Source organism: Lotus japonicus, chromosome 4 (assembly GCF_012489685.1).
Source record: "Lotus japonicus ecotype B-129 chromosome 4, LjGifu_v1.2".
Classification (NCBI taxonomy): Eukaryota; Viridiplantae; Streptophyta; class Magnoliopsida; order Fabales; family Fabaceae; genus Lotus; species Lotus japonicus.
This window is the reverse complement of record NC_080044.1, coordinates 75520972-75544676: the sequence shown is the minus strand read 5'-3', so window position 1 is coordinate 75544676 and position 23705 is coordinate 75520972. Positions and strand designations below refer to the sequence as shown.

The 23705-nt window shown below is 38.1% G+C and overlaps 3 protein-coding genes across 5 annotated transcripts; 2 read left to right on the top strand and 1 right to left on the bottom strand.

Annotated features, from left to right (window-relative positions):
- The first annotated feature begins 8 nt into the window (after window positions 1-8).
- On the top strand, window positions 9-1835 carry LOC130714324 (uncharacterized). Of its 2 annotated transcripts, XM_057564223.1 has the most exons (4): window positions 9-826; window positions 930-1189; window positions 1411-1564; window positions 1640-1835. In XM_057564223.1, exons 1-3 carry the CDS (start codon window positions 278-280, stop codon window positions 1415-1417), a joined length of 816 nt encoding a protein of 271 aa, XP_057420206.1. In that variant the 5' UTR covers window positions 9-277; the 3' UTR covers window positions 1418-1564; window positions 1640-1835. The 2 variants fall into 2 exon arrangements, with proteins under 2 accessions (XP_057420206.1, XP_057420207.1); XM_057564224.1 differs by lacking the exons at window positions 1411-1564; window positions 1640-1835 and having other exon boundaries at window positions 930-1335.
- Window positions 1836-7291: 5456 nt separating this feature from the next.
- On the bottom strand, window positions 7292-10024 carry LOC130713371 (protein FAR1-RELATED SEQUENCE 5-like). Its single transcript, XM_057563141.1, has 3 exons — window positions 7763-10024; window positions 7609-7677; window positions 7292-7510 (listed from the first exon to the last, which is right to left on the bottom strand). Exons 1-3 carry the CDS (start codon window positions 10022-10024, stop codon window positions 7292-7294), a joined length of 2550 nt encoding a protein of 849 aa, XP_057419124.1.
- Window positions 10025-10881: 857 nt separating this feature from the next.
- On the top strand, window positions 10882-21426 carry LOC130712067 (uncharacterized). 2 transcript variants are annotated; one of them, XM_057561901.1, is made up of 4 exons: window positions 10882-13374; window positions 20532-20588; window positions 20675-20751; window positions 21076-21426. In XM_057561901.1, the coding sequence occupies exon 1, from the start codon at window positions 10882-10884 to the stop codon at window positions 12049-12051; it is 1170 nt and encodes a 389-aa protein (XP_057417884.1). In that variant the 3' UTR covers window positions 12052-13374; window positions 20532-20588; window positions 20675-20751; window positions 21076-21426. The 2 variants fall into 2 exon arrangements, with proteins under 2 accessions (XP_057417884.1, XP_057417883.1); XM_057561900.1 differs by having other exon boundaries at window positions 20452-20588.
- Window positions 21427-23705: the final 2279 nt, after the last annotated feature.

Below are 23705 nucleotides of genomic sequence, written 5' to 3'. Positions count from 1 at the left end.
ACCTGGTTTCAATACTGTGATAAAGTTAAACCTGGTAATTTTTAGCTCCTTCCATTTGTGTTGGTATAGTTATATGGTTTAAACATCAATTTTAATAAGTTTTATTGGAAAAACATTAGGATGACGTGGAAGTTCCATTAGAGTTTATTGCACAATACAAATCTATGCTGGGAAATCATGTTGTGGTTAGGGATCCTGTAGGGGGGAGTTCACCTTTCAGTTGGTTGTGGGTAATAATGGAGGTTTGCTCATTGATGTTGTGGTCAAGTTTGTAAAAATGTATGATTTGAAAAGATATCATTGGGCAGATTTCTCCTATTGTGGAAAGAACAAGTTTTCTATCAGGATATTTGATAGACTGATGAATCAAATAAGCTATGATGCTGGCCCTTCTGTAAGGCAACCTGATGTTGGGAGTTCAGGTAAGAATGGTGAAGAGGTGGTTGTGTCTGATGTTGGTGATAAGGATGAAGTTGGTGGGGAAGTTCCAGTGGCTGATGTCGGTGGTAAGGTTGAAGTTGGTGGGGAAGTTTCAGTTCCAGTGGCTGATGTTGGTGATAAGGATGAAGATGGTGTGAAAGTTCCAGTTCCAGTGGCTGATGTTGGTGGGCAGTTTATGGATGTGGATAACATTGAAGAGAATGATGTAATTATGATATCAAGTGATGATGAGGAGGATGATGGAATTGTGCAATTAAGTGATGAGGAGGAGGATGATGGAATTATGCAATTGAGTGATGGTGAGGAGGATGATGGTGTGGAGAGGGTTATTCATAATTTTGATAAGGTCATTAGCAGCTATGATTCTGGTGGAGGCCAGACAATGGTAAGAACTTGTTTTTACATTGTAGTGCTACTTGTTTTTAAAATTTCATTTGCTGTATGTGATATCTTACAATCTAATACAATGTTTATTTTTTTATTTTCAGGCATTGCCTAAGTTGTATGTGGTGAATCATATTAGGGCAAACTGGGAGAATATCGTTCTACAAACCCCTAGGGGTAGAACTTATAGTTGTCTGCTGAAAAGAAGGAATCCAAGGAAGATTGATACTCCAATCCACATTGCAAAGGATTGGTATCAATATGTGAAGGATCATGAGTTGAAGTATAGGGATGTTGTGCACTTTAGGCCAGTTAGCACTCACAACAATTTGGTTAATGTTACCATTACCCGTGGGCAGCCGTAGTGAGTTTGATGTTTTGTTGATTTCCTATTATTGTTTTCAGTTTGGACCTTGTATGTTTTGCCTTTGTTTTGTGCAACTTTTGGACTGGCTTGATGCCCCTGGCTTGTTAGACCTTTTTGGATATGTTTTGTGCAACTTGGTGTTTTATGGATCTTAGTTAATCAATGACTTTATATGTTATTAAAGTTTCAATTATTTACTTATTAGTATATTTTTGTAGTGTATAATATATGGCATCTCAATCATTCTCTTCGACACAAAGAAGAAATGGGATTGCTGATGGAAGGCTCTGTACTTGCGGCCTTACCCCAGCCCTAAAGACTTCATGGTCCAGTAGTAATTATGGACGAAGATATTTTCAATGTCCTTTGAAGGTAAACAAGGAGTTTTTGTTATGTATTCAGTTTGACAACAAGGAATATATAACTTATGAACTTAAATATACGCAGGCTTGTGGGTATTATGATTGGCTTGATCCCCCTGTGCATGGGCAAGTTGTTGAAGCCCCCATGACTGCTGCTGTGACTCCTGGTCAAGTTGTTCAAGCCCCCATGACTGCTGCTGTGACTCCTGGTCAAGTTGATGATTGCTTTGAAGGATTAAAGAGGGCAGAAGCTTTGATCTCTGACTACAAGAGAAGGGAACAAATGTATTTCATCGTTGTTGTTGTCTCTTTGGTAGTTGATGTGCTACTTATTTTGTTTAAGTGATTTACACAAGCTTTGGATATGTAAAACTGTTTTTGAGAAGTGGTCACATGTATGTGTACTCTTTTTGAATTATTAACTCTTTTATGAGAAGTGCTCACATGAGTCCTCTTTTTAAAATATTAACTTATCTAAATTTACATTTTTTAGTCTACATAATAATTTAATGAAACTGTGTAAGTAGATGATGAGAAACCTCCCAAGATGACTATGATAAAACTATGTAAGTAGATGATGAGAAACCTCCAAAAATGACTATGATAAAACTATGACAAAAGAGCATACAAAAGAACCAAGAACATTTGCTATATTAAGTGAAAACTGGTCCAAATAAAATAGTGAGTAAGTAGTGCTCTTGTCAAACTTGACTATGATTTACTATGTCAAAAGATGTTACTATCGCTATGAAACATGTTTTCAACTGTTTTTAAGTGAAAATGGGTCAAAATAAGGTTGCTCTTGTCTAAGTTAGGTTGATCTTTCTATTGCTATGAATCATGTTTTTATTTTCAGTAGAAAATGGTCCAAATATAATACTAAGTTGCGCTCTTGTGTTCTTGTTTAAGCTATAGCTATTATTGCATTTGAAGAAAACATGATCTAATAAACATGATATAAGACAACCAACGCATAAAAATTTATAAAAGGGTTTTTTGGCAACTAGTGCCTTAACAGGCAAAATTTGGCAACTAGTGCCTTAACCTGATGAACAAAATTTGGCAACTACAAGTGCCCTGAAAAAGGATTCAATGCGTCCACGCTTGCGCATACACAAAGATAAAGCACAGAATAAAAAACATAGATTGTGTCTAACAATAACCAAGATTACAAAATCAGCAAGTTTTTGGCACCCCTTTCTTCTTGTTTCCAGCTTCTGATATCCTGTTGTAGTACACCAATGATTTTGATAGCATAACTCCTTGAAGCAAATTATGTGAATGGAGAACAAGGTCCACAGCAAGTTTCAATCTTGTGAAGTTATCAACCTCTATCTTGTATCCATTTATCCCCATCTGGTTCATCCAAGTTGCAACAAAAACTCCACAGTCGTTTCTGCATGACAGAAAACAATTTTCAATCAGTGAGTTACATGGTTTCAAAAGTATAAAAGAATTAAATTGTTATATGTAACTTACGAATCTTTCTTTTGAACCATAAGCCCTTCTGGGATAACCATTTTGAATTCAGACACAATAGGCTTAGGGCTATCATCGATGAGATAAAATGACTGGTCTTGCAGAAGTTCTTCCAAATAAATACACTACGAGCAACAAGTTTTCTCTTAGTAACAAAATTAATAACACAAATCATGTAATCAAAAAAGTAAATTCATTATAAGGTTATACCAGTAGTTTGGTACGCCTAATTCTGGCAAGCATCCTGCCTTCTTCCGGATAGCTGTCGAGATACACTACTTGCTCATTCTTAAAGTCCAGGACTATAAGGTACCAGTGCTTATTGTCGTCGTTAACAGGAACAAATATCTGGCAGAAAGCAACCATGTAGATAAAGCTCAAACAAGCTACATTTTGAATGAAATAATATGTTACACAATTATTGAGTTACCTTTTCAAGAAGGTCTACTTTCCCCATGAAATTTGCCTTAATTAAAATCTTCATAGAATTAGGGTTTGTAGTCCATGACAATATAGCTTGCTACAGTGGAAAAGAACAACTTCAGTGAACTTTATATTTCATTTCTATTAAACAGAACTTGCCATTAAGAATGAGCAGATGATATTACCGAAACATTTGTTGGGAAAAACCATATGGGTGGATTTTGATTAAAAGACCTCTCCTTCTTGGTCAACAAGCAAGCGAGCAAGTTAAGCAAATCCGTCACCAACTTTCCTTTTGGTTTCAGGCACTGCAGCACACCACGGGTTCCATCCGAGAAAGGGATTTCAGGCTTCACCAAGGCCTCTTTCCTGCCATGAACATAACATGCATATTAAATTAGCTCTTCTACTGAGTATCAAAAAATAATTTAACTACGTAAATAAAAACTCAGACATTTTACCAAGCCATGTCATCTTTATTGGCCTTCTTAAAGATATAAGATGCCACAACCGTCTCAGCATAAGATAGTTGGAATGTGTTCTCATTCTTGAATATCTTGTTCAGGAACTACAAGATACACATGTATGACAGTCAATTTAACAAGTAAAGTTCTTAATTAATGGGTCAAAATTTTAAAAAAACATAACTTACCGGTGGAACATAATGAGGGGTAACTATTTTCAGGTTTTTGGGGGATTGAAAGTCAGCATTGGTAATTTGGTTTTCTGGATTTGTGTCCTGTGACGTAACAGGTGGGCTGAAAAGCTTCCTAACAAGTGAACTGTGATTTTCTGTAGATGTTGGTGCGATCTCAACGGTTTCAGTTTGGATTTCAGTATTTGGTGTTGGTAGGTCAGCAATAGGTGTTGGGAGTTCAACCGTTGGTGCAACAAACTTTTGCATGATTTTCTCTATCGCTTCAGGTATTGGTTCAACTGATGAAGATGGATCTAACTGTGTTCCTTCTGTGGGAAGAATCTGGACACATTTGGACTTTATCATTGTCTGTGTCAACCACCCAATACTAGCCATAATAGCTTCCATGTTTGCCCCCAACGTATTAAATTTCTCTTCATTAACCACTCCCTGCATTGTAAAATATAAAAAAAAAATTAAACCTTGGCTATAGGTTTCACAGCTGTAATTTAAGCAGGGATTCAAGGGTTTCCTAATTTGAATCCATTATATGAAGTTTAATTTGGCATACTACTATGGTAAGCAAGGGAATAAGATGCGGAAAATTCAACTGAAGCAATTTAAGCTATTTAAGTGAAAAGTAATTCATTTTACTTCAAAACATACCTTTTTTTTCTTGTCATCTTCTTGTTGATCACCATAATATGGAAGATTCATGTTCAGCTGCAGCCCAGAATCTTGATTACTGCAAATAAGATATGAATGTCAAAAACCTACGAAACCTAATACATAAACACGACATAACAGAAACATAGTTTTAGATGAGTAACACTGATTACCTCGAAGATATGAGTACCAAAGAAGGGTTAGCGTTCTGATTTGGGACGGTGAAATCCAAGTCCGGCGAATTGACGGAGATGCAATCCACTTCTCGACGATTTCGCTTCCGGTGGCTTCGTCGAACAACTAGGGCTCCTTTCGTTTTCATGGTAGACATCAATCAGATGATTTTGGACCGTAAATCTTCCACTCCTTGTTAGACTCTGAATCCCATTCATAATTGAAGCAATTTTATAGTACTAGGGGGAATTGATTGAAACCCTAAACCCCTTTACGAGTTTTGAGGCTGGAAGCTCAAACAACAAAGCTGCAATCAATTTTCCTCATTACTCCCCCTCTCATAACCCTATCAAGCATGCGGCCTCTCCATATTCCAATTTTGGAGCCACCGAAAGTGCTTAACTTCACCATCTCCTCACCTTCCATTTTCGAAGCTTTATGGCACCATGGTTAGGAAGTTAAATGTTTTTTAATTTTTTATATTTAACTTATTTTAGAAATAATATTTATAAATAGGTATAAAAATTATTTATTAACATTATTTATTAATAAATACTATATAAATAATATTTAATGGTACAAGCTTTAAGTTTGACCTAATATGGAGAGCGGCGGAGCAATAAGAGACTCGGCAGAGCTTAAGAAGGATAAAGGCCTAATATGAAGATTCGGTCTTACTTAAGCTTTAAGTAAGCCCTAATATGGAGAGCGGCAGAGCAATAAGAGTCTCGGCAGAGCTTAAGAAGGATAAAGGCCTAATATGAAGATTCGGTCTTACTTAAGCTTTAAGTAAGCCCTAATATGGAGAGCGACAGAGCAATAAGAGTCTCGGCAGAGCTTAAGAAGGATAAAGGCCTAATATGAAGCTTCGGTCTTACTTAAGCTTTAAGTAAGCCCTAATATGGAGAGCGACGGAGCAATAAGAGTCTCGGCAGTGCTTAAGAAGGATAAAGGCCTAATATGAAGCTTCGGTCTTACTTAAGCTTTAAGTAAGCCTTGCTGTGGAGAGCGACGGAGCAATAAGAGTCTCGGCAGAGCTTAAGAAGGATAAAGGCCTAATATGAAGCTTCGGTCTTACTTAAGCTTTAAGTAAGCCCTAATATGGAGAGCGACGGAGCAATAAGAGTCTCGGCAGAGCTTAAGAAGGATAAAGGCCTAATATGAAGCTTCGGTCTTACTTAAGCTTTAAGTTTGACCTAATATGGAGAGCGGCGGAGCAATAAGAGTCTCGACAGAGATTAAGAAGGATAAAGGCCTAATATGAAGCTTCGGTCTTACTTAAGCTTTAAGTTTGACCTAATATGGAGAGCGGCGGAGCAATAAGAGTCTCGACAGAGCTTAAGAAGGATAAAGGCCTAATATGAAGATTCGGTCTTACTTAAGCTTTAAGTTTGACCTAATATGGAGAGCGGCGGAGCAATAAGAGTCTCGGCAGAGCTTAAGAAGGATAAAGGCCTAATATGAAGCTTCGGTCTTACTTAAGCTTTAAGTTTGACCTAATATGGAGAGCGGCGGAGCAATAAGAGTCTCGGCAGAGCTTAAGAAGGATAAAGGCCTAATATGAAGATTCGGTCTTACTTAAGCTTTAAGTAAGCCCTAATATGGAGAGCGGCGGAGAAATAAGAGTCTAAGTTTATTAATATGAAGCTTCGCACGACCTTAAGTTTAAGTTTATTAATCTTAACTCAATTAAATACTCGCATTAACTCAATTAAATATTTATGTTTACAGTTTCATTTCAATAGTTACTTCTAGCTTAGTGGTTAGTAGCATCCTATATTTCCCACATGTCCTAGGTTTGAATACTCCTATAATAAGTTTTTAATTATTTTTTTATTTGGTTATCCACTCAATAGCAACCAAACCGCATTAACCGTATTAAACATATTATTTAACTGTTTGTTAGTAATAATGAGTGGTATCCCAGTGGTAAATATCCTCCTGTTGGTTCTACATGTCCCTGGTTCAAATCTCATGTTCTTCTTTTTTTTACCCATTTTGTACAGATTATTGCAAACAAACTATAACATTGGTCTTTTTTATACAAGTACTGGATTGCATAAATATGGCACAAAGATGGTACCTGAAATATTCTAAACTAAGCATTTGGATGAAAAAACTCAAAAACTATGAATTAATAATTCAGCAATAAAATTCATTGGTCCAACATTCAATCATAATAAGTTCAAGACTTCATAAACAAAAAATACTTCAAAATCAGCGAGGACTTCAATAACATAGCCATATTAGTTCCCAGCAAAAATTACATGAAAAAAAACAGGTCCATTAATGGTTTAAGCAACACAATGCAATAGCAATTCCAAGCAAAATTCAGAGCCACATCCAATATTCAGTCTTCTACTGAGTGCCATAAGGTGATTGCTGGTATGAAGCAAAAGGATGGAAAGATTGTAAAATCTGGCTCGCAGGGAATTGGGGAAACAAATTGAACCCACTTGGGAAACTCATTGGAGGGGCTTCAATATCAGCTTGAGGTTGCTCAATAGTTGGTGACACCATAGCTTGGGAACTTCCAGTGTTGCGTTTAACATCATTTTGGGTTCTTCTATCTTCCACCTAAAATTCACAGCCAAATATAAACCATAAACAACAATTTTACAACAGAACAAGCCACTCAAATTTATACAACATAGTAAATATGACATATAACATGCCTTTCTTTTGGCTTTGACTGTACTCATTGAACTGGGCCCTCCATTATCTCCTCCTAATGATGGCACAGGCTGTATACAATTTAAAATATTAATGTCATACACATGGTAATTGGCTGCAAAATAATCCAATAGAAAAATTATACAAACAACTTACAGTATCAGCAGTGTTATCACCATCAATTTCAACAGATGAATCTTCATCTTCTTCAGCATCTGCAAAACTTTCTCCAACTTCATTACCCTCAAATAATGTAGGACATGTCCTGATTGTGTGGCCACCCTTTCTGCAATTAGAGCATAGCCTTTTCGTCTTCTCATACTTCTTCTTCCGTGGAGCGCCCTTTGTTTTGACAACAGCTGGGTCACCAATGACAAATAAATTGGTTGCAGCAGAATTGGGATGGCGACGTTTCTGAAATTTCATGACAAGCTTGTATATGTCCTCGATAACATTTGAGAAATCAAAAGAGTCATCAGCACCATATTCACTCAGAAATTTGCATGCAGCAGAAATTGCACCTCTACGCAGCATTTTCATTCTATCAGTATCAACCTCCATAGCAGGGATAGATTGTAATGAATCAGCCTTTGCAGTCTTCAGCCACCTTTTAGAAACAAGACTAGCAGGGAATTCATTCATGTTCTCAGTTCTCATTGCACATATAATGTGAGAACAAGGTATGCCAACATATTCAGAAAACCCACAATCACAATCAAACATGTTCTGATTCTTGTCATAAATGACCAAGAACTGAGTGTTTGGATGACGACAAATGCTAAACTTTATCATCACTGTGGTACCAATCTCTGATCGTTCAACAAGATTAAGGTTAAGTGCTCGTTGAATCATATGTCTCACTTCCCTAAACATATTCAATGTCAACAACTTTGCTGCCCCTTGTTCAATGTGACTCAAAGCAGTAATCAAGACATGCTCACCATAACTTGACTTGAAATCAGAGGCTAACTCATTATGCCTATACTCCTCCACAGCTCTCTCAAAGTTATAAATGAAATCAAGGATGCTATTTTTGCACTGCACATACCTCTTAATAAATGAGTTAATGCCTTCACATAGAGAGGTAGTCCTGATACCGGAAAAAAATTTCTCTCGCATAAACGCAGTTGCCCACATCTGCCTAGTTTCATACGTCTGTTTAATCCATTTTTCCTCACCAATACCATACTTTTCAATCACTTGCAGCCATTTAGTTTCAAAACATTCTGGAGTGAAATTCCCATAAATCAAAGTCTTAAATTCATTCAAGAAATCTGGAATCTTAATTTTCTCAAGACAGTTTTGCTGAATATGCCATCCACAAAGCCTATGAGTAGCATTAGGAAACACAACCTTCACTGCTTCACGCATAGATTTGTCTCCATCAGTCACAACAGCTTTGGGTTGCTTTCCAAACATAGCTTCATCCAAGGCTTTCAGGACCCATTTGTAAGTCTCAATGGTCTCATCACAAACCAAGGCACATGCAAAAATTGTAGTCTCCTTGTGATGATTGTAGCCAGAAAAGATAACAACCGGTTTGTTGTACTTGTTCTTCTTGTAGGTGCTGTAAAAAACAATGACATCTCCAAACGCTTGGTAATCAAGGCGACTTGTTCCATCGCACCAAAACAAGTTTTCAAGATTTTCTTCACCTGATCTTGTGAATTTGAAAAAAAACATGGGATCCTTCTCCCCCTTACGCTGCAAATAACTCAATGCACTGGCTGCATCTCCAGCACCTAAACTTATCCTTTTCTTCTTATCAACATGATTATATAAGTCCTTTTTCAGAAAACCCACCGATTCATGCCCACCTTTCTGACCCATCAAAAGCCCCATTATGTTGCAACTTCTCACCCCATACAGCTTTAGACTGTCTACTTGAGCCTTGTCACCATCAGTCAATCCCCTGAATGAGGGCATCAAATGAACGTGGGATGCAGGTGTCAACCCATGATTGTGTTCTGGTTCAAATAGCACAACCTTCCACTTGCTTGAGTCTGCATGAAAACGGACACGGAACTTTGCTGGGCAAGCCACTCTGGTAATAGGCTTTGCTTCTTTGACTCGGCTAACCTTATTCAAATGCTTCTCATGTCTCTCACCTTCCCTATTACACACCAATTGACGACTAATAATATTACCCTTTCGATCACGACGGACATCATCTTTCCTTGCACCAAAACCTTTGAAATGGGCATAGTGTTGGTAAAATTCAACAGCATCCTTCTCAGAACAAAACACCAGCTCCCTTATCTCATCAGCTGTCAAGTCAGGGATTAATTTGCAACGATCTGGATTAGAATTCTCATTATTGCCATTGCCATCATCAGCCACTGCCACAGAATCATCATCCTCACTCATACCTCCATCATTAGACAAGTCAATAGAGAAATATTCATTCACATCTGCCATGGCAGCAAACCTATGCAACAAAACCAATAAATAAGTACAACACAAAGATTTTAAATAAACAAAACCTGATTTTCGAAAACAATGAAATCAATTTTGTAAACCTTAAACGAAAAAAATTTCATTCAGATTTTTTAAACCCTAAACCCACCGATTCAAAAGCCTAAACCCAAAAGCACAATACCCAAAATGCGATTTAAACCATAAACCCAGATTCAAAACCCACAAATATAAGAACCCCTGAATTTGAAATCAAACAACAACAACGAATAATAGATTAGGAAAATGCGATTTTAGAACCAAAACACACTAAACCCAGATTCAGAAACGGACCGTGCTATTTGATGAAGAAGCTGGAACGTGAAGAAGCTCGAACGACAATGAAGAAGCTGATGGCGACAATGGTCCTCGTCTGCGAAAAACGAACGATGAAGAAGCTGGAAGGTGAAGAAGCTGATACTATTTAGGGTTCAAGGAAGAAGAAGAAGAAAATGGGTTGAACTCAGAATACGAATAAGCTTGGTAAAAATTCTCAATGATGGTTAAAAGATAATATACAACTTTCAAACAATTGCTAAAAGGCCCCTCTGAAAATAAAATATAAAACATTTTTGATTTTCTAAAAAACAATTCAAATTTGAACAGAAAAAGAAAATTTGAAAATACTAATACACATGGCAGCATATTATTTGCTAAAAGGGTTGGAGGCACCACACCCTTAAAAAATAGGGAGGCACCCCAGAATTTGCCTATTTAATTTTATTTATTTATTTATTTCTCGACAACACTATTTCTTATTAGTCGAAAGGAGTCAGTGTTCTCTGTCGTTTTTAAGGTTTCGAGAATTACTGCGTTGTTGGATGAGTCGAATCTCCGATCTCATGTTTCACGGTCACCGTCGTCTCAGAGGTTTTCTCCACCGCAACACTTTCTCCCAACCACCACCACCAACCTCAAAATGTCAACTGAAACCCTTCTTCCCCTACCCATTATCAATAGTATCTCATAACTTGTTCTCAACCACTTGTGATTCTTCTGATAAACAATCCTTCACCGTTTCCTACTTGACAAACACTTGTGGCTTCTCATCCCAAGCTGCTCTCAAAGCATCCAAGCGAGTTCGTTTCAACGACGCAAACAAGCCCGATTCGGTTATCGCCTTCTTCACAAACCATGGTTTCTCCAACTCTCAGATACACAGCATCATTCGCAGGGTACCAGAGGTTCTTCTATTCGACCCCACCAAAAGGGTTTTGCCAAAGTTTCAATTTCTAGCCTCCAAAGGTTCTGACATTGTCACCACTGTCACTAGGACCCCGTATTTCATGCTTAAAAGCCTCGAGAATCACATAATACCTGCATTTCAATTTGTAAGGAGATTCTCTCCATCTGATGAAAAAGCAATAGTTTGTGCCCTTTTTGGTTCCACTAACATTACTATTCATCACATGAAATCAAAAGTTAAATTGTTGCTTGATATGGGAGTCACTCCCGCAAACATATACCTTTTGCTTATTACTGGGCCCTCTTTGCTCAGATGTGCTGACTTGAAGGAGGCTGTGGAGGAACTCAAGGGATTGGGATTTCATCCCTCCAAAGCGCTTTTTGTGGTAGCATTACAGGCCAAAAGGGCTATAACCAAATCTCTTTGGGATGCCAAACTCGATGCCTTCAAGATATGGGGCTGGTCTGAAGATGCTATTCTGGATGCATTTAGGAGGAATCCCCACATTATGCTATACTCAATCAAAAAAGTTAATGCAGTCATGAGTTTTTGGGTTGGCTATCTTGGTTGGGACCATTCAGTGCTTCAAGCACAGCCGGCTCTTTTTGGATTTAGTTTGGAGAAAAGGCTTAGGCCAAGGGCTTCAGTTCTCCAGTATCTTCTCTCCAGAGGTTTGATCAAGAAGGATGCTAGCTTAACTACACCATTTATGTATACTGATAAGTTGTTCCTGCAAAAGTTTGTGAATAGTTTTGAGGAGGAGGAAACATCTAAGCTACTAAGTCTATATCGGGAAGAACACTAGCATCTAGCACTCACTTAGAGCCTTCTGTTTAAGTCACAATTCTGATCTATATCACTAATTTGATATTTTGCATTTAAGTGGTGCAAGAAAATTATTTGTTTCATGGTTAGAGAATTTGTTTCTTTCATTGCACATATGTTCTGTTTCAAAGAGGTGGATGGATTCATGTCTAATTCTCAGGAATCATGGATTAGAACGTTGCTTGAAGAGTGCAAGTAGGTAAATGATTCAAATGTCCTTTCCCTTGTTTTGGCAGTTCAATTAAGCCGAAGCAGAATGATAAAATATAAAAAAAATGCTTGTCTGGCCTAGGGAAACTTGAGTGATTGAATAGTTTATTCTGACTATGTTGTAAGCTAATTTTGTCGTGAAAAGTGCATAGCATCCCTTCTCTCATATCTTTTTCTTGCCAAATGACACGTATTGAATGGAGTTGTAGATACTATTCATAAAGAAGTTAAAACTATAACTGTTGCTTGGAATTTGGGGATTTGTTGAGAATTTTGACCAGGTCCCTGATATCATAAGTTCATTCAGATCTTGTTCTTTGTTTATCAATGTATGCGTTACACCTTTGAACTGTATAAGTCATTTTTGCTTCAAGAATTTGTTTCCTGTCTGAAAAGAAAAACATATCTGAGTTCAAGTTTATTGATTTGTTGGTCTAACCGGCTGAGGTTAAGCTGAGTTGTATAACCATGGACACAGACATGCGGCGGGCATGGTGTGTGTGTGTGTGGAATAATATCAATTTGCTTCTTCTTCTTGGCTGGTTCCACTTGTGTGTGTGTGTGTGAGCGGGAGTGGTGTGTGTAAATAAAAATGAGATTGAATTGCTCTAGATGGATGAGTGGTGGGAATGGATCCTTCCCCTCTCTTTCTAAAACATCTCTTTCTAAATGTTGATAAATAGCAAGAAACTTATCAGTAGTCATGGATGCTCACAAATAGGACAATAGACATATTTTGATGAAGAAGGATGCTAGATTAAGTAATCCATTTTTTTACTGAGGAGTTGTTCCTGCAAAAGTTTGTGACAAGTTTTGAGGAGGAGGAAACATCTAGGATACTAAGTCTATATCAGGGAAGACGTGAGCACCTGACTCTCGGTTAACTTAGAGCCTTCTGTTTAAGTCACAATTCTAATCTATATCACTAATTTGATATTTTCCACGTAAGTGGTCCAAGAAAATTAATTGTTCCATGGTTGGAAAAGTTGTTTTTTTTTCAGTGCACATATGTTCTTTTTTCAAACAGGTGGATGGATTCATGTCTTATCCTCAGGAATCATTGATTAGAACGTTGCTTGAAGAGGGCAAGCATGTAAATGATTCAAATGTCTTTTCCCTTGTGTAAGCAGTTCAATTAAAGCTGAAGCAGAATTGATAAAATATAAAAATGCTTGCCTGGCCAAGCGAAACCTGAAGTGAGTGATTGAGTAGTTATTCTGACTATGTGGTAAGCTAATTTTGTTGTGAAAAGCTTTTCTATGCACTATAGTATCCCTTCTCTCATATCTTTTTCTCACCAAAGGACAACGACTTTTGTTATGAGTTTGAAGAAAGTTTATTCTTCTTATATGACACTTGTTGTTCGGTTGTTTTGCATGCAATAAGGGGATAATGCACATTTTGTTTCTCTAAATAGTGACTTCATGTTAATAAGGTTATGTTTAGTTTTAGCAACGGATGGGTAGGTACGTGTTAGTTACAGACAGCTTTAGTATTATATTTGAAGAAGGCTAGAAACAAACTCTTTTTGATAAGTTTTGTAACTGATGTAATCCCTGAAGAGTATGTTAAGAACATGAAGTTTGTTAGTCTGTTGCTGGTATTGTAATATTCTATTATAGTAAAATGAGAAGGTATGTCAAAAGACCTTCAGGCCTCCGATAAAACACGTATTGAATGGAGTTGTGTTAGGTTAGATGAAACAACAAGATGATACTTAGAGGGAAGAATGGAATAAACTGCAATTGTATTAGCAGAAAAGGAATTGCAGAGATAACAGAGAATAGAAAAAGTGTTGATAAAGACTATTATCAACCCCAAAAAGCACTACGGCTTCCCTCTCACTAGTGAGTCTAATTCTCTCTCTATAACAGAAAATAAAGATCAATGATGATGATTCCTCACTCTACTCTCTCCCCCTTATATCATAACTAACTTAATATTCTCTTCCTCAAATATCTGCCAGCTCAGTCTCTTGTAGAACCTTCCCACGCTTCCTCTTGTAAACTCTCCAAACCTTGGGCTTCTTATTGTTCACATCAAGGCCCACATCCTCGCTATCATCAAGGCCTGCTTCATCACTCAGGTTTCTAACAATTCCACCCCCCTTAGTTACAGCCTTGTCCTCAAGGCTAAAATCTGGAAATTGGCCTCGAATAAAGGCATCATCTTCCCAAGTAACATCATCAGCAGACTTGTTCTTCCACTGGATTAGACTTTGGGGCACTGAGATCCCTCCTTGAATGATAGTCCTGGTACCAATAACTTGCTCCGGGTAAACTTCATCCTCAGGGTTGAGCTCCAGCTCCTTGGGGAGTTCCCCTTGCACTGAATAATTCCCAATGGCTTTCTTCAGCAAAGATACATGAAATACAGGATGTATCCTTGACTGAGCAGGTAGCTGAAGCTTGTAAGCAACCTCCCCTACTTGTTCGATGATCTGGAAAGGTCCATAAAAACGTGCAGCTAACTTAGGATTAATCCTCCTTGCCACTGAATGTTGCCTATGGGGTCGTAGCTTGAGAAAAACCCATTCTCCAACCTCGAAGTGAACCTCCCTTCTTTTCTTGTCTGCATACTTTTTCATCTGCTGTTGTGCCCTCAACAAATGAGCCTTCAACTGATTCAGGGCCTCATCCCGGTCACACAGCTCCATAGCCACAGCAGCAACCTTAGTCTCATTGCTCAGAAAACGAAGAATACTTGGTGGCTGCCTACCATAAACCACCTCAAAAGGGGTCTTCCCAATGGACACATGATAAGTAGTATTGTACCAGAATTCAGCCCATGGTATCCAATGAGACCATGTCTTAGGCTGTTCAGATGCAAAACAGCGCAAATAACTCTCTAAGCATCGGTTAGTGACTTCAGTTTGTCCATCCGTTTCTGGATGGTAGGCTGAATTCATCCTCAATTGAGTACCCTGCGGCTTGAACAGTTCCATCCAAAAGTGACTTACAAATAGAGGGTCCCTATCACTAATGAGAGACAAAGGAATCCCATGCAGTCTGACAACCTCTCGCAGAAATAACTCAGCCACTGATTTGGCAGTGTAAGGATGCTTCAGCAATAGAAAATGACTGTACTTGGATAGTCTGTCCACTACTACAAGCACTGCCTCAAACCCCTTAGACTTAGGTAATCCAGTGATAAAGTCTAATGACAGATCCTCCCAAATTGCATTTGGGATTGGCAAAGGTTGAAGGAGTCCTCCGGGAGAAGTGGCTGCATACTTCTGCCTTTGGCAGATGTCACAAGCTCTAACAAAATCTCTTACCCTTTTTTGCATTCCTGGCCAATATAGATTAGCCGCCAGCCTCTTGTAGGTTCTAAGAAACCCAGAATGCCCTCCCGTAGGTGTTTCATGAAATTCCTGCAGCAGTAAAGGTATGGACGGTGAATTAGAAGATAGCACCAATCGTCCTTGGTAAAATAAGATGTCTTGTTGGATGGTGAACCCTGACTTAGCTTCAGGATCCTTCGTGACTGCCTCCACTGTTTTCTGCAGATTAGCATCTTGTCTAACTTCCTGTAGCAGCTTCTCCCCATCCAACCAAGAGGGGTAAGATAACATAGCAGCCAATTCCACATCACCATGGCATCGTGACAAAGCATCAGCAGCCTTGTTCTCCATACCTGGCTTATATTTTACTTCAAATTGATAACCCAAAAGTTTGGCCAACCAACACTGTTGATCAGGAGAAGTCACCCTTTGCTGCAGGAAATGTTTCAAACTCTTATGATCAGTATAGACCACAAAAGGTTTTCCTAAGAGGTAATGTCTCCAGTGTTGAATTGCAAGCACCAAAGCCATCAATTCTTTTTCATACACAGATTTGGACAGATTCCCATCAGATAAAGCTTTGCTGAAATAGGCTATTGGCTGCCTCTTCTGCATCAGAACAGCACCAATACCTCTCCCTGCAGCATCACATTCGACCTCAAAAGCCACAGCAAAATTAGGTAACACTAGCACAGGAGGAGTTGTCATAATCTGCTTGAGTAGATTAAATGCATCCAAGGCTTCTTTTCCCCATACAAAGTTGTTTTTCTTGGTCAATTCCGTAAGAGGTTTAGCAATCTTCCCATAATCCTTCACAAACTTTCTATAATACCCTGTAAGCCCCAAGAAACCACGAACTCCTTTAACAGTCTTAGGCTCGGGCCACTCCAAAACACATTGGATTTTGCCAGGGTCTACTGCCACACCTTCCCCAGATATGATATGGCCAAGATAATCAATCTGACGACAGCCAAACTTGCATTTTGCCTTGTTAGCCACAAAGCAATGTTGTTCCAGAACTGATAACACTATCTTCAAATGCCCCAAATGCTCAGTTTCAGTTTTGCTGTAAATTAGAATATCGTCAAAGAATACCAACACAAAACTTCTGAGAAAAGGCCTGAAAATGTCATTCATCGTGGCTTGGAAAGTGGCAGGTGCGTTCATTAATCCAAAAGGCATCACAAGATACTCATAATGTCCATTATGAGTTCGAAAAGCGGTTTTCTGGATATCATCTTCATGAACACGAATTTGATGGTAACCAGCCTTCAAGTCCAGTTTAGAAAAAACTGTAGCTCCATACAACTCATCCAACAATTCATCTACAATGGGAATGGGGTACTTATCGGGGATTGTAGCTTTATTCAGCGCCCTATAGTCCACACACATCCTCCATGAGCCATCTTTCTTTTTAACTAAGATGACAGGGCTTGAGAAAGCACTCATGCTAGGCCTGATTATCCCTGCGGCTAACAACTCTGTCACTTGCCTTTCAATCTCTTCTTTTTGATGGTGAGGGTATCTATATGGCCTCACATTTACAGGACCATGTTCTGGAAGTAACTTGATCTGATGCACCTGGCTTCTTACAGGAGGTAGAGAGATTGTTTCTTGAAATACTTGTGAAAACTGGCTGAGTAAATTAGCCAATTCCTCATGTCCTGTAGTTGCTTGGGCAGACTTCTCAATTCCATGATGAATCCACCTCCAATCTTCATCTCCTCTTCTATGCTTGTCCTCGAGGAAAGAGTGGAGGCAACTTTGCATCACTTGGTTATTACCCTGGCCCTGCAGATTGATCAATCTCCCTTCATACAAAAATTGCATCGAAAGGTCTTTCCAATCTGACAACACCTTCCCCAGAGTTTTCAACCAAGATACTCCCAACACAACATCTAACCCTCCTAAGTCCAACACCAGAGCATCCACCACAAAGAGTTGAGGTCCCAAATCAATTCTGACCCCTTCACAAATTCCTTGAGAAAATACCTTATGACCATCACCCAACTTGATTTTCTTCGCTGCACGAGCCACCGGCAGTCCTAGAGCTGTTGTGACCTCTGGCGAAATGAAGTTGTGGCTAGCCCCACTGTCGATTAGAACCACCACATCGATGCTGTCAATTTTCCCAGAAATCTTCATCGTGTGGCAATCTCCCATCGTTCCCAGCACTCCCATCATAGTTAACTTGCACTCAGCCTCAATTTCCTCTTCATCCCCCTCAATTTCAGTGGCCTCGAGAGCTATGATTTCTCCCTCTTCGTTCAATCCCTCATCGTCACCCAAAATCAGAACCCGCATCGAGCGTTCGGGACACTTGTGAAGAGTGGGATGATACTTTCCTCCACACTTGAAGCACAACCCCTTTGCTCTCCGATCTGCGATTACATCGCTCTGGATGCCTCGAACCCCTTTCCAGCGATCAGGCGACGAGGTTTGGGTGGTGTTTTCTCCCTTTCTACCTGTAGAGCTCAACGCTGGCGTCGAAATTGAGTTCGACCCAGTAGAACCCGAGAAACCCATTTTCTGGGTCGGGTTGCTCCAACTCGTGGTAGATCGGGTAAAAGGTTTGGGCTGCAACCCGCTGGACTCGACTCAGCCCATGCGATTCTTCCCATAGCTTCGAGTTCCGTCATCGTCTTCCTCCTTCAACTCATCTTCAACATCCTTAGCCATCCTCATCAGCTGCATTCGATTCTGGGGATTCAAGGTTCTTACCCGTCGTCGGATTTTTTGCTTCAATCCACTCATGAAGTAACCTAGATACTGCTCCTCAGGTAAACGACCCACTTGGGATGAAAGCAGCTCAAATGCTTCCACAAAAGCCTCCACCGATCCGGTTTGACGGAGTGTAGATAACTCCTCAAACGGATTCTCCAGTCGCCTTCCTCCATACCTCGCAATCAAAGCCTTCTTCAATTTCTCCCAGGAAAGGTCATCCTCTGTTTCCAGCAACAAATTGAACCAGTGGATTGTGGAACCTTCCATGCTCAATCGAGACAGCTTCACTCGCATCTCATCAGGAGTGTTTTGCACGTCAAAATAGATTTCTGCGCGCGTAATCCACGCCACGGGGTCCTCACCTTCAAACACCGGAAGTTTTACCTTCTTACCAGCAAGACGAGACTCGCTCTGCGATGATTCAACAACAGAGGTCTCACCTTTCTGAGTCGCTCCCTTCTGGCTTATCTGCTTGCTGAGTTCGGTTAAAACCAAGCTCTGTTGTTGCAGCTGTATAGCAAGTTCTTGCAACGTGGTGGTCACGTTCCCCATCTGTGCCTCCAATGCATCAATTCGATCTCCCATTCTGAGTCTCGTTAGCATCTACGTTCACTGGTTACCGCGACGTATTGATCCGGCAGGTCGGACCAATTGTTAGGTTAGATGAAACAACAAGATGATACTTAGAGGGAAGAATGGAATAAACTGCAATTGTATTAGCAGAAAAGGAATTGCAGAGATAACAGAGAATAGAAAAAGTGTTGATAAAGGCTATTATCAACCCCAAAAAGCACTACGGCTTCCCTCTCACTAGTGAGTCTAGTTCTCTCTCTATAACAGAAAATAAAGATCAATGATGATGATTCCTCACTCTACTCTCTCCCCCTTATATCATAACTAACTTAATATTCTCTTCCTCAAATATCTGCCAGCTCAGTCTCTTGTAGAACCTTCCCACGCTTCCTCTTGTAAACTCTCCAAACCTTGGGCTTCTTATTGTTCACATCAAGGCCCACATCCTCGCTATCATCAAGGCCTGCTTCATCACTCAGGTTTCTAACAATTTGTAAATACTATTCATAAAGAAGTCAAAACTATAATTGTTGCTTTGAATTTGGGGATTAGTTGAGAATTGTGACCTTGGTCCCTGATATCATAAGTTCATTCAGATCTTGTTTTTTGTTTATCAATGTATGTTTTTCACGTTTGAACTGTATAAGTCATATTTGCTTCAAGAATTTGTTTCCTGTCTGGAAAGAAAAACATATCTGATTTCTGGTTCATTGGTTTGTTGGTCTAACTGGCTGATGTTATGCAGAGTTTAGTGAGAGTATCTTTGGGATCATTTTGTAATTGAGAGTATGAGTATCTTTGGGATCATTTTGTAATTGAGAATTAGGAAAAGTTGCCAAGACTCTCAAGTCACTCCACAACCATTGTAGTTTCTATTCTAGATTAATATCAATTTTTTTCTTCTTATTGCCTGGTTCCACTTCCAGTCACCTATCTGAAAAGAAAATATAAAATTAGATTTTGTTGCTCTAGATGGATGACTGGTGGGAATGGATCCTTCCCCTCTTTCTAAATATTGTCAATTAGGTAGAAACTTATCAGTAGTCATGAATGCTCAAATAGGAAGATTGACACACTTTTTAGTTGTAATGTGAAAATTGATCATCTGCTGATTAATTCTCTTGCTGCAAACGCTTGCACTAAATAGTAAACGTTAATCATGAAATGTGCTTCACTCTCATAAATGAGGACCAAACTCTGACCTCATAATTAAGGGAAGAGAGATGCACTCTTCTCTCTAAATACACATACAGGCATCGATTGGAAATTTTTGAATGCTCTATCTTTCTCCTTCTGTAAATGAACAGTCTATTAGGATTCTGTGTTGAAAAGAGTCTTTCTTTTTTTGTTTTCATTATCAATTCATAGTGGAAATATAACTTCAACATTATTAATGACATTTTCACTTGTCAAGGGGGCATATATTGTCATATTTCATTGCTTCAATATTTTAGGGGAAAGGAAAATTATATTGGGCGAAAAGGAAAATTATTTTTTGGAGTAGCAACTAGCAAGCAGGTTTTTGTGATTCAATAGTATTGTTTACAAAATGAGTTTCTGCTGGAAAATGAGTTCATGAAATCTTTTCAGCCCTGATTTTTTCTGATCAAGTGCTTGTCTCGAGGACTACCTCTCATTTTGTACTGTACTCTTGCTTTTCACTGGACCAGGCTTCAATGTGATCTATCACTTCAGAGGAAATAGAGAATTTCCTCGGCTAAGAATTGGTAAGTACGTTTGTTGCAAACCCTTTGTTCTTTCCCTACTTTTCAGATTACTACTGATTATTATTTTCAATTTATTTTGTTACTAGGGATTGGGAAGCCTCCTGGGCAAATGGATCCTAAAGCATTTTAGCTTCAAATGTTTAATGTACCAGCTAGACAATGAGTAAGTTCTTGGTTCACTGCTTAATGCACTTCTTGTTCCTCCTGTAATGAAGGTTTCATTTGTATTCTCATGTTCAGGATCCAGAAATTTTGAGTTGTGGGGGAAATATATATACACACATACATAAAAATAAGTAGTGGGGGCAAATTATACATATAGTAGTAGAAAAATAAAATTTTTGTAAGACAAATATTACAAACAACATATACTATTAAGGAAACATCAAAAGAATTGTGGGGGCAAATGCCCCCATAAGCTATAAGGTGGATCCGTCCCTGCTCATGTTTAGTGATTTCTTCTTCTCTTATCTTTCATGTTGGACAGATTGATGAAGCTTTGCAAGAGGGTGTTAATGCCTTGAAGATCCTTCTATCCAAAAAACTTGGAAGTGAGTGCAAAAAACAAGGAGCAGAAATATAAGCACTTGCGAGTGTGGATTTTAACAGTATGATAGGATTCGATGAAGGCAAGTTGCATTGTTAGTATGATTAGTTTTTTGCATTTCAGGTTGCAATAGATTGCTTGAGTACTTTTGGATGTGTAAAACGTAGGGCTGAATTTTATAAACATTTCAGAGTTATGTATAGCTTTTCAATTGATTTTATACCAACTTTTTCCCATCTAAAAATTTGATTCATTGACCGTGTAAAAAATCTTTACACCGTCGGTGCATTAGTGTATCATGCAGCATAACGTTAAGGGCCGAATAAGAAGACAGTTGAGTCATTGCAGTCAGCTGTACAGTTCTTATGTTACGCAGCCACCATGCTGGAAAACTCAGAAACTGGCTTTCATTATTTTAACTATGGACTCATTTTGCTGATTAAAAAAGAAAACAGTGGAGTAATTTCCATGTGCTCCAGCTCCACATCCCAAAGGGAACTTATTAAAAGAATTAACAGATCTGATTTTCCGTGGTACCATATGCTGGCTCTGTACCTTTCGCATGTTTCTTTGCTAGCTAGTATTCACACTTCATATGTCTAGGGATTCTTATGCAGCCATGGTTCATTAATGTTCATGAAATGCAATTAATAGTCACAGGCAAAATAAATGTATAGCCACCACCCTGTTTATATTTTAATAGGTTGCATAATGTTTTATGAGATGCTGCATGCAGATCCTCAGGCAATTCCTTTGTTTCTTTATTTTTAGTTATTTTTAAAGGATTTTTTTATACTAGTTTTTGATTTATTAATAATTTCATTTGCAACTGACATATTTTCTTTAATAATTATAAAATATTACCTTGTTTTTATTTGCTTCTTATTTGAGGATATTATGATTTTCAATTCTCATATGATTCTTCACAAATTCATAAAAATAAGAAGAAAAATAATGTGACATTTTCTATGTTGTTAATGAAAGCATAGCAGCTGATAGAAAGACATCAAACACTACCTTTCACATGTCTGTTTTATGGAAATCCAATTTGCTTTTACTAGTAATCATAAAAATGAAACTTTTTATTTACAATGTTCAAATGCATTTTTTTTGCTAATTTATAGTTATAAGAATGTCACTTTTTATGTGGACAAATTTGATAGGTGAAATGTAGGTATGAAAACAAGAAGCAAAACTAAATGCCAATGTTTGGGTGAAAATGATCAGAAGGAATCCATTACAAGGAAGTAGGAAGTATGAGAAAAAATATTTAAATTGAAACAAGTAAGTTGTCATTATATTAACAAGCTGTGCATGTTGATCCAGCTCGTGCAATAATGAAAATTTAATTAATGCGTATTGTTATCCGATAAGGAAATAGTGATGGTACCTTTGGTTGGTGGTTTGTTTCAATTGTTTGTGCATGAATCATATATATGCCAGCTTGTTGTTTATTTGTAGTTCATCCTATCTTCTGACTTTTGAAAAATTCACTTCCTAGCTAGCAGATCCTGTTTTTGGACAGTTTTTGAGATGATTAAAAGTCACATTATCAAATAATTAATCATCTCGTTTTGGGAACTAGGATTAATTATTCAATTTCTAGCTCGATCAATTTTTAGAGTTCTTTAGTTCACTAGGTTAATTACAACTTGATAGAACTCAAACAAAACCACATGGTGCCTGCAACATTGAGACGAAACAATGTGCAGGCGTGCAGCTAAGCTGATCATCTTGGTCTTTTTCTAACCTTTGATTTATTAATATTCATATGGTTGACAAACAAGAATTATAGCATTCAAAATTATTAGAAGCATAATTAGCATTAACAAATTTTTCATGATCCAAAAAACCATTAGCAAATTTTTCTTCCATCATAATTTGGTGTATGTAACTCGAGATTTTTCGGGCCATTCATTAATTATGACTACGAATATCATTGGAGAATTATTGAATTAAGAACGTTTAATTGGTTTAATATAAATTTAGTTCAACCACTGGCAAAGTGAAATATTTCTTCCTGGTTTTTTTATAGCTGTAGGTGTTTGCGAAATCATAAAAACCTGCTTCTAATTAATTAATTTGCTTTTGCATTATTCATGCAATTCTTACATAATCAACGAGCATGCATTTCATGCTGTACATAATTGAATTCATGTGATCTTATTTTATTTTATATGTGATCACTCTATTCAATGGGTGTTGTCGCAGTTGCTAGAAGTGGTTGTTTGAACTCCTAAGACTGAGAGTTCGATCTTTAGGAGCTGCATCCGTAGGTAGACTTTTGTCATTCACCACACTCAGGACTAACAAGATTTTCTCAAAGAGAATATATACTTGTGGTTAAAACCAAAAAAAAAATGACACCAACGACATATGAGTCACATACATTCATACAAATTTCACGCTCCAAATCAGATATCTGGCTCCTAAAAGTGAGTGGTGCGTTGAAATGTCTCACATTAACTAAACATATATATATATATATAATCAAATTAGTGTTCAACAACACGTTTTTTTTTTGGACATAATTAGATCTATTCAATTGACGATAAGTCTATGTGATTAAT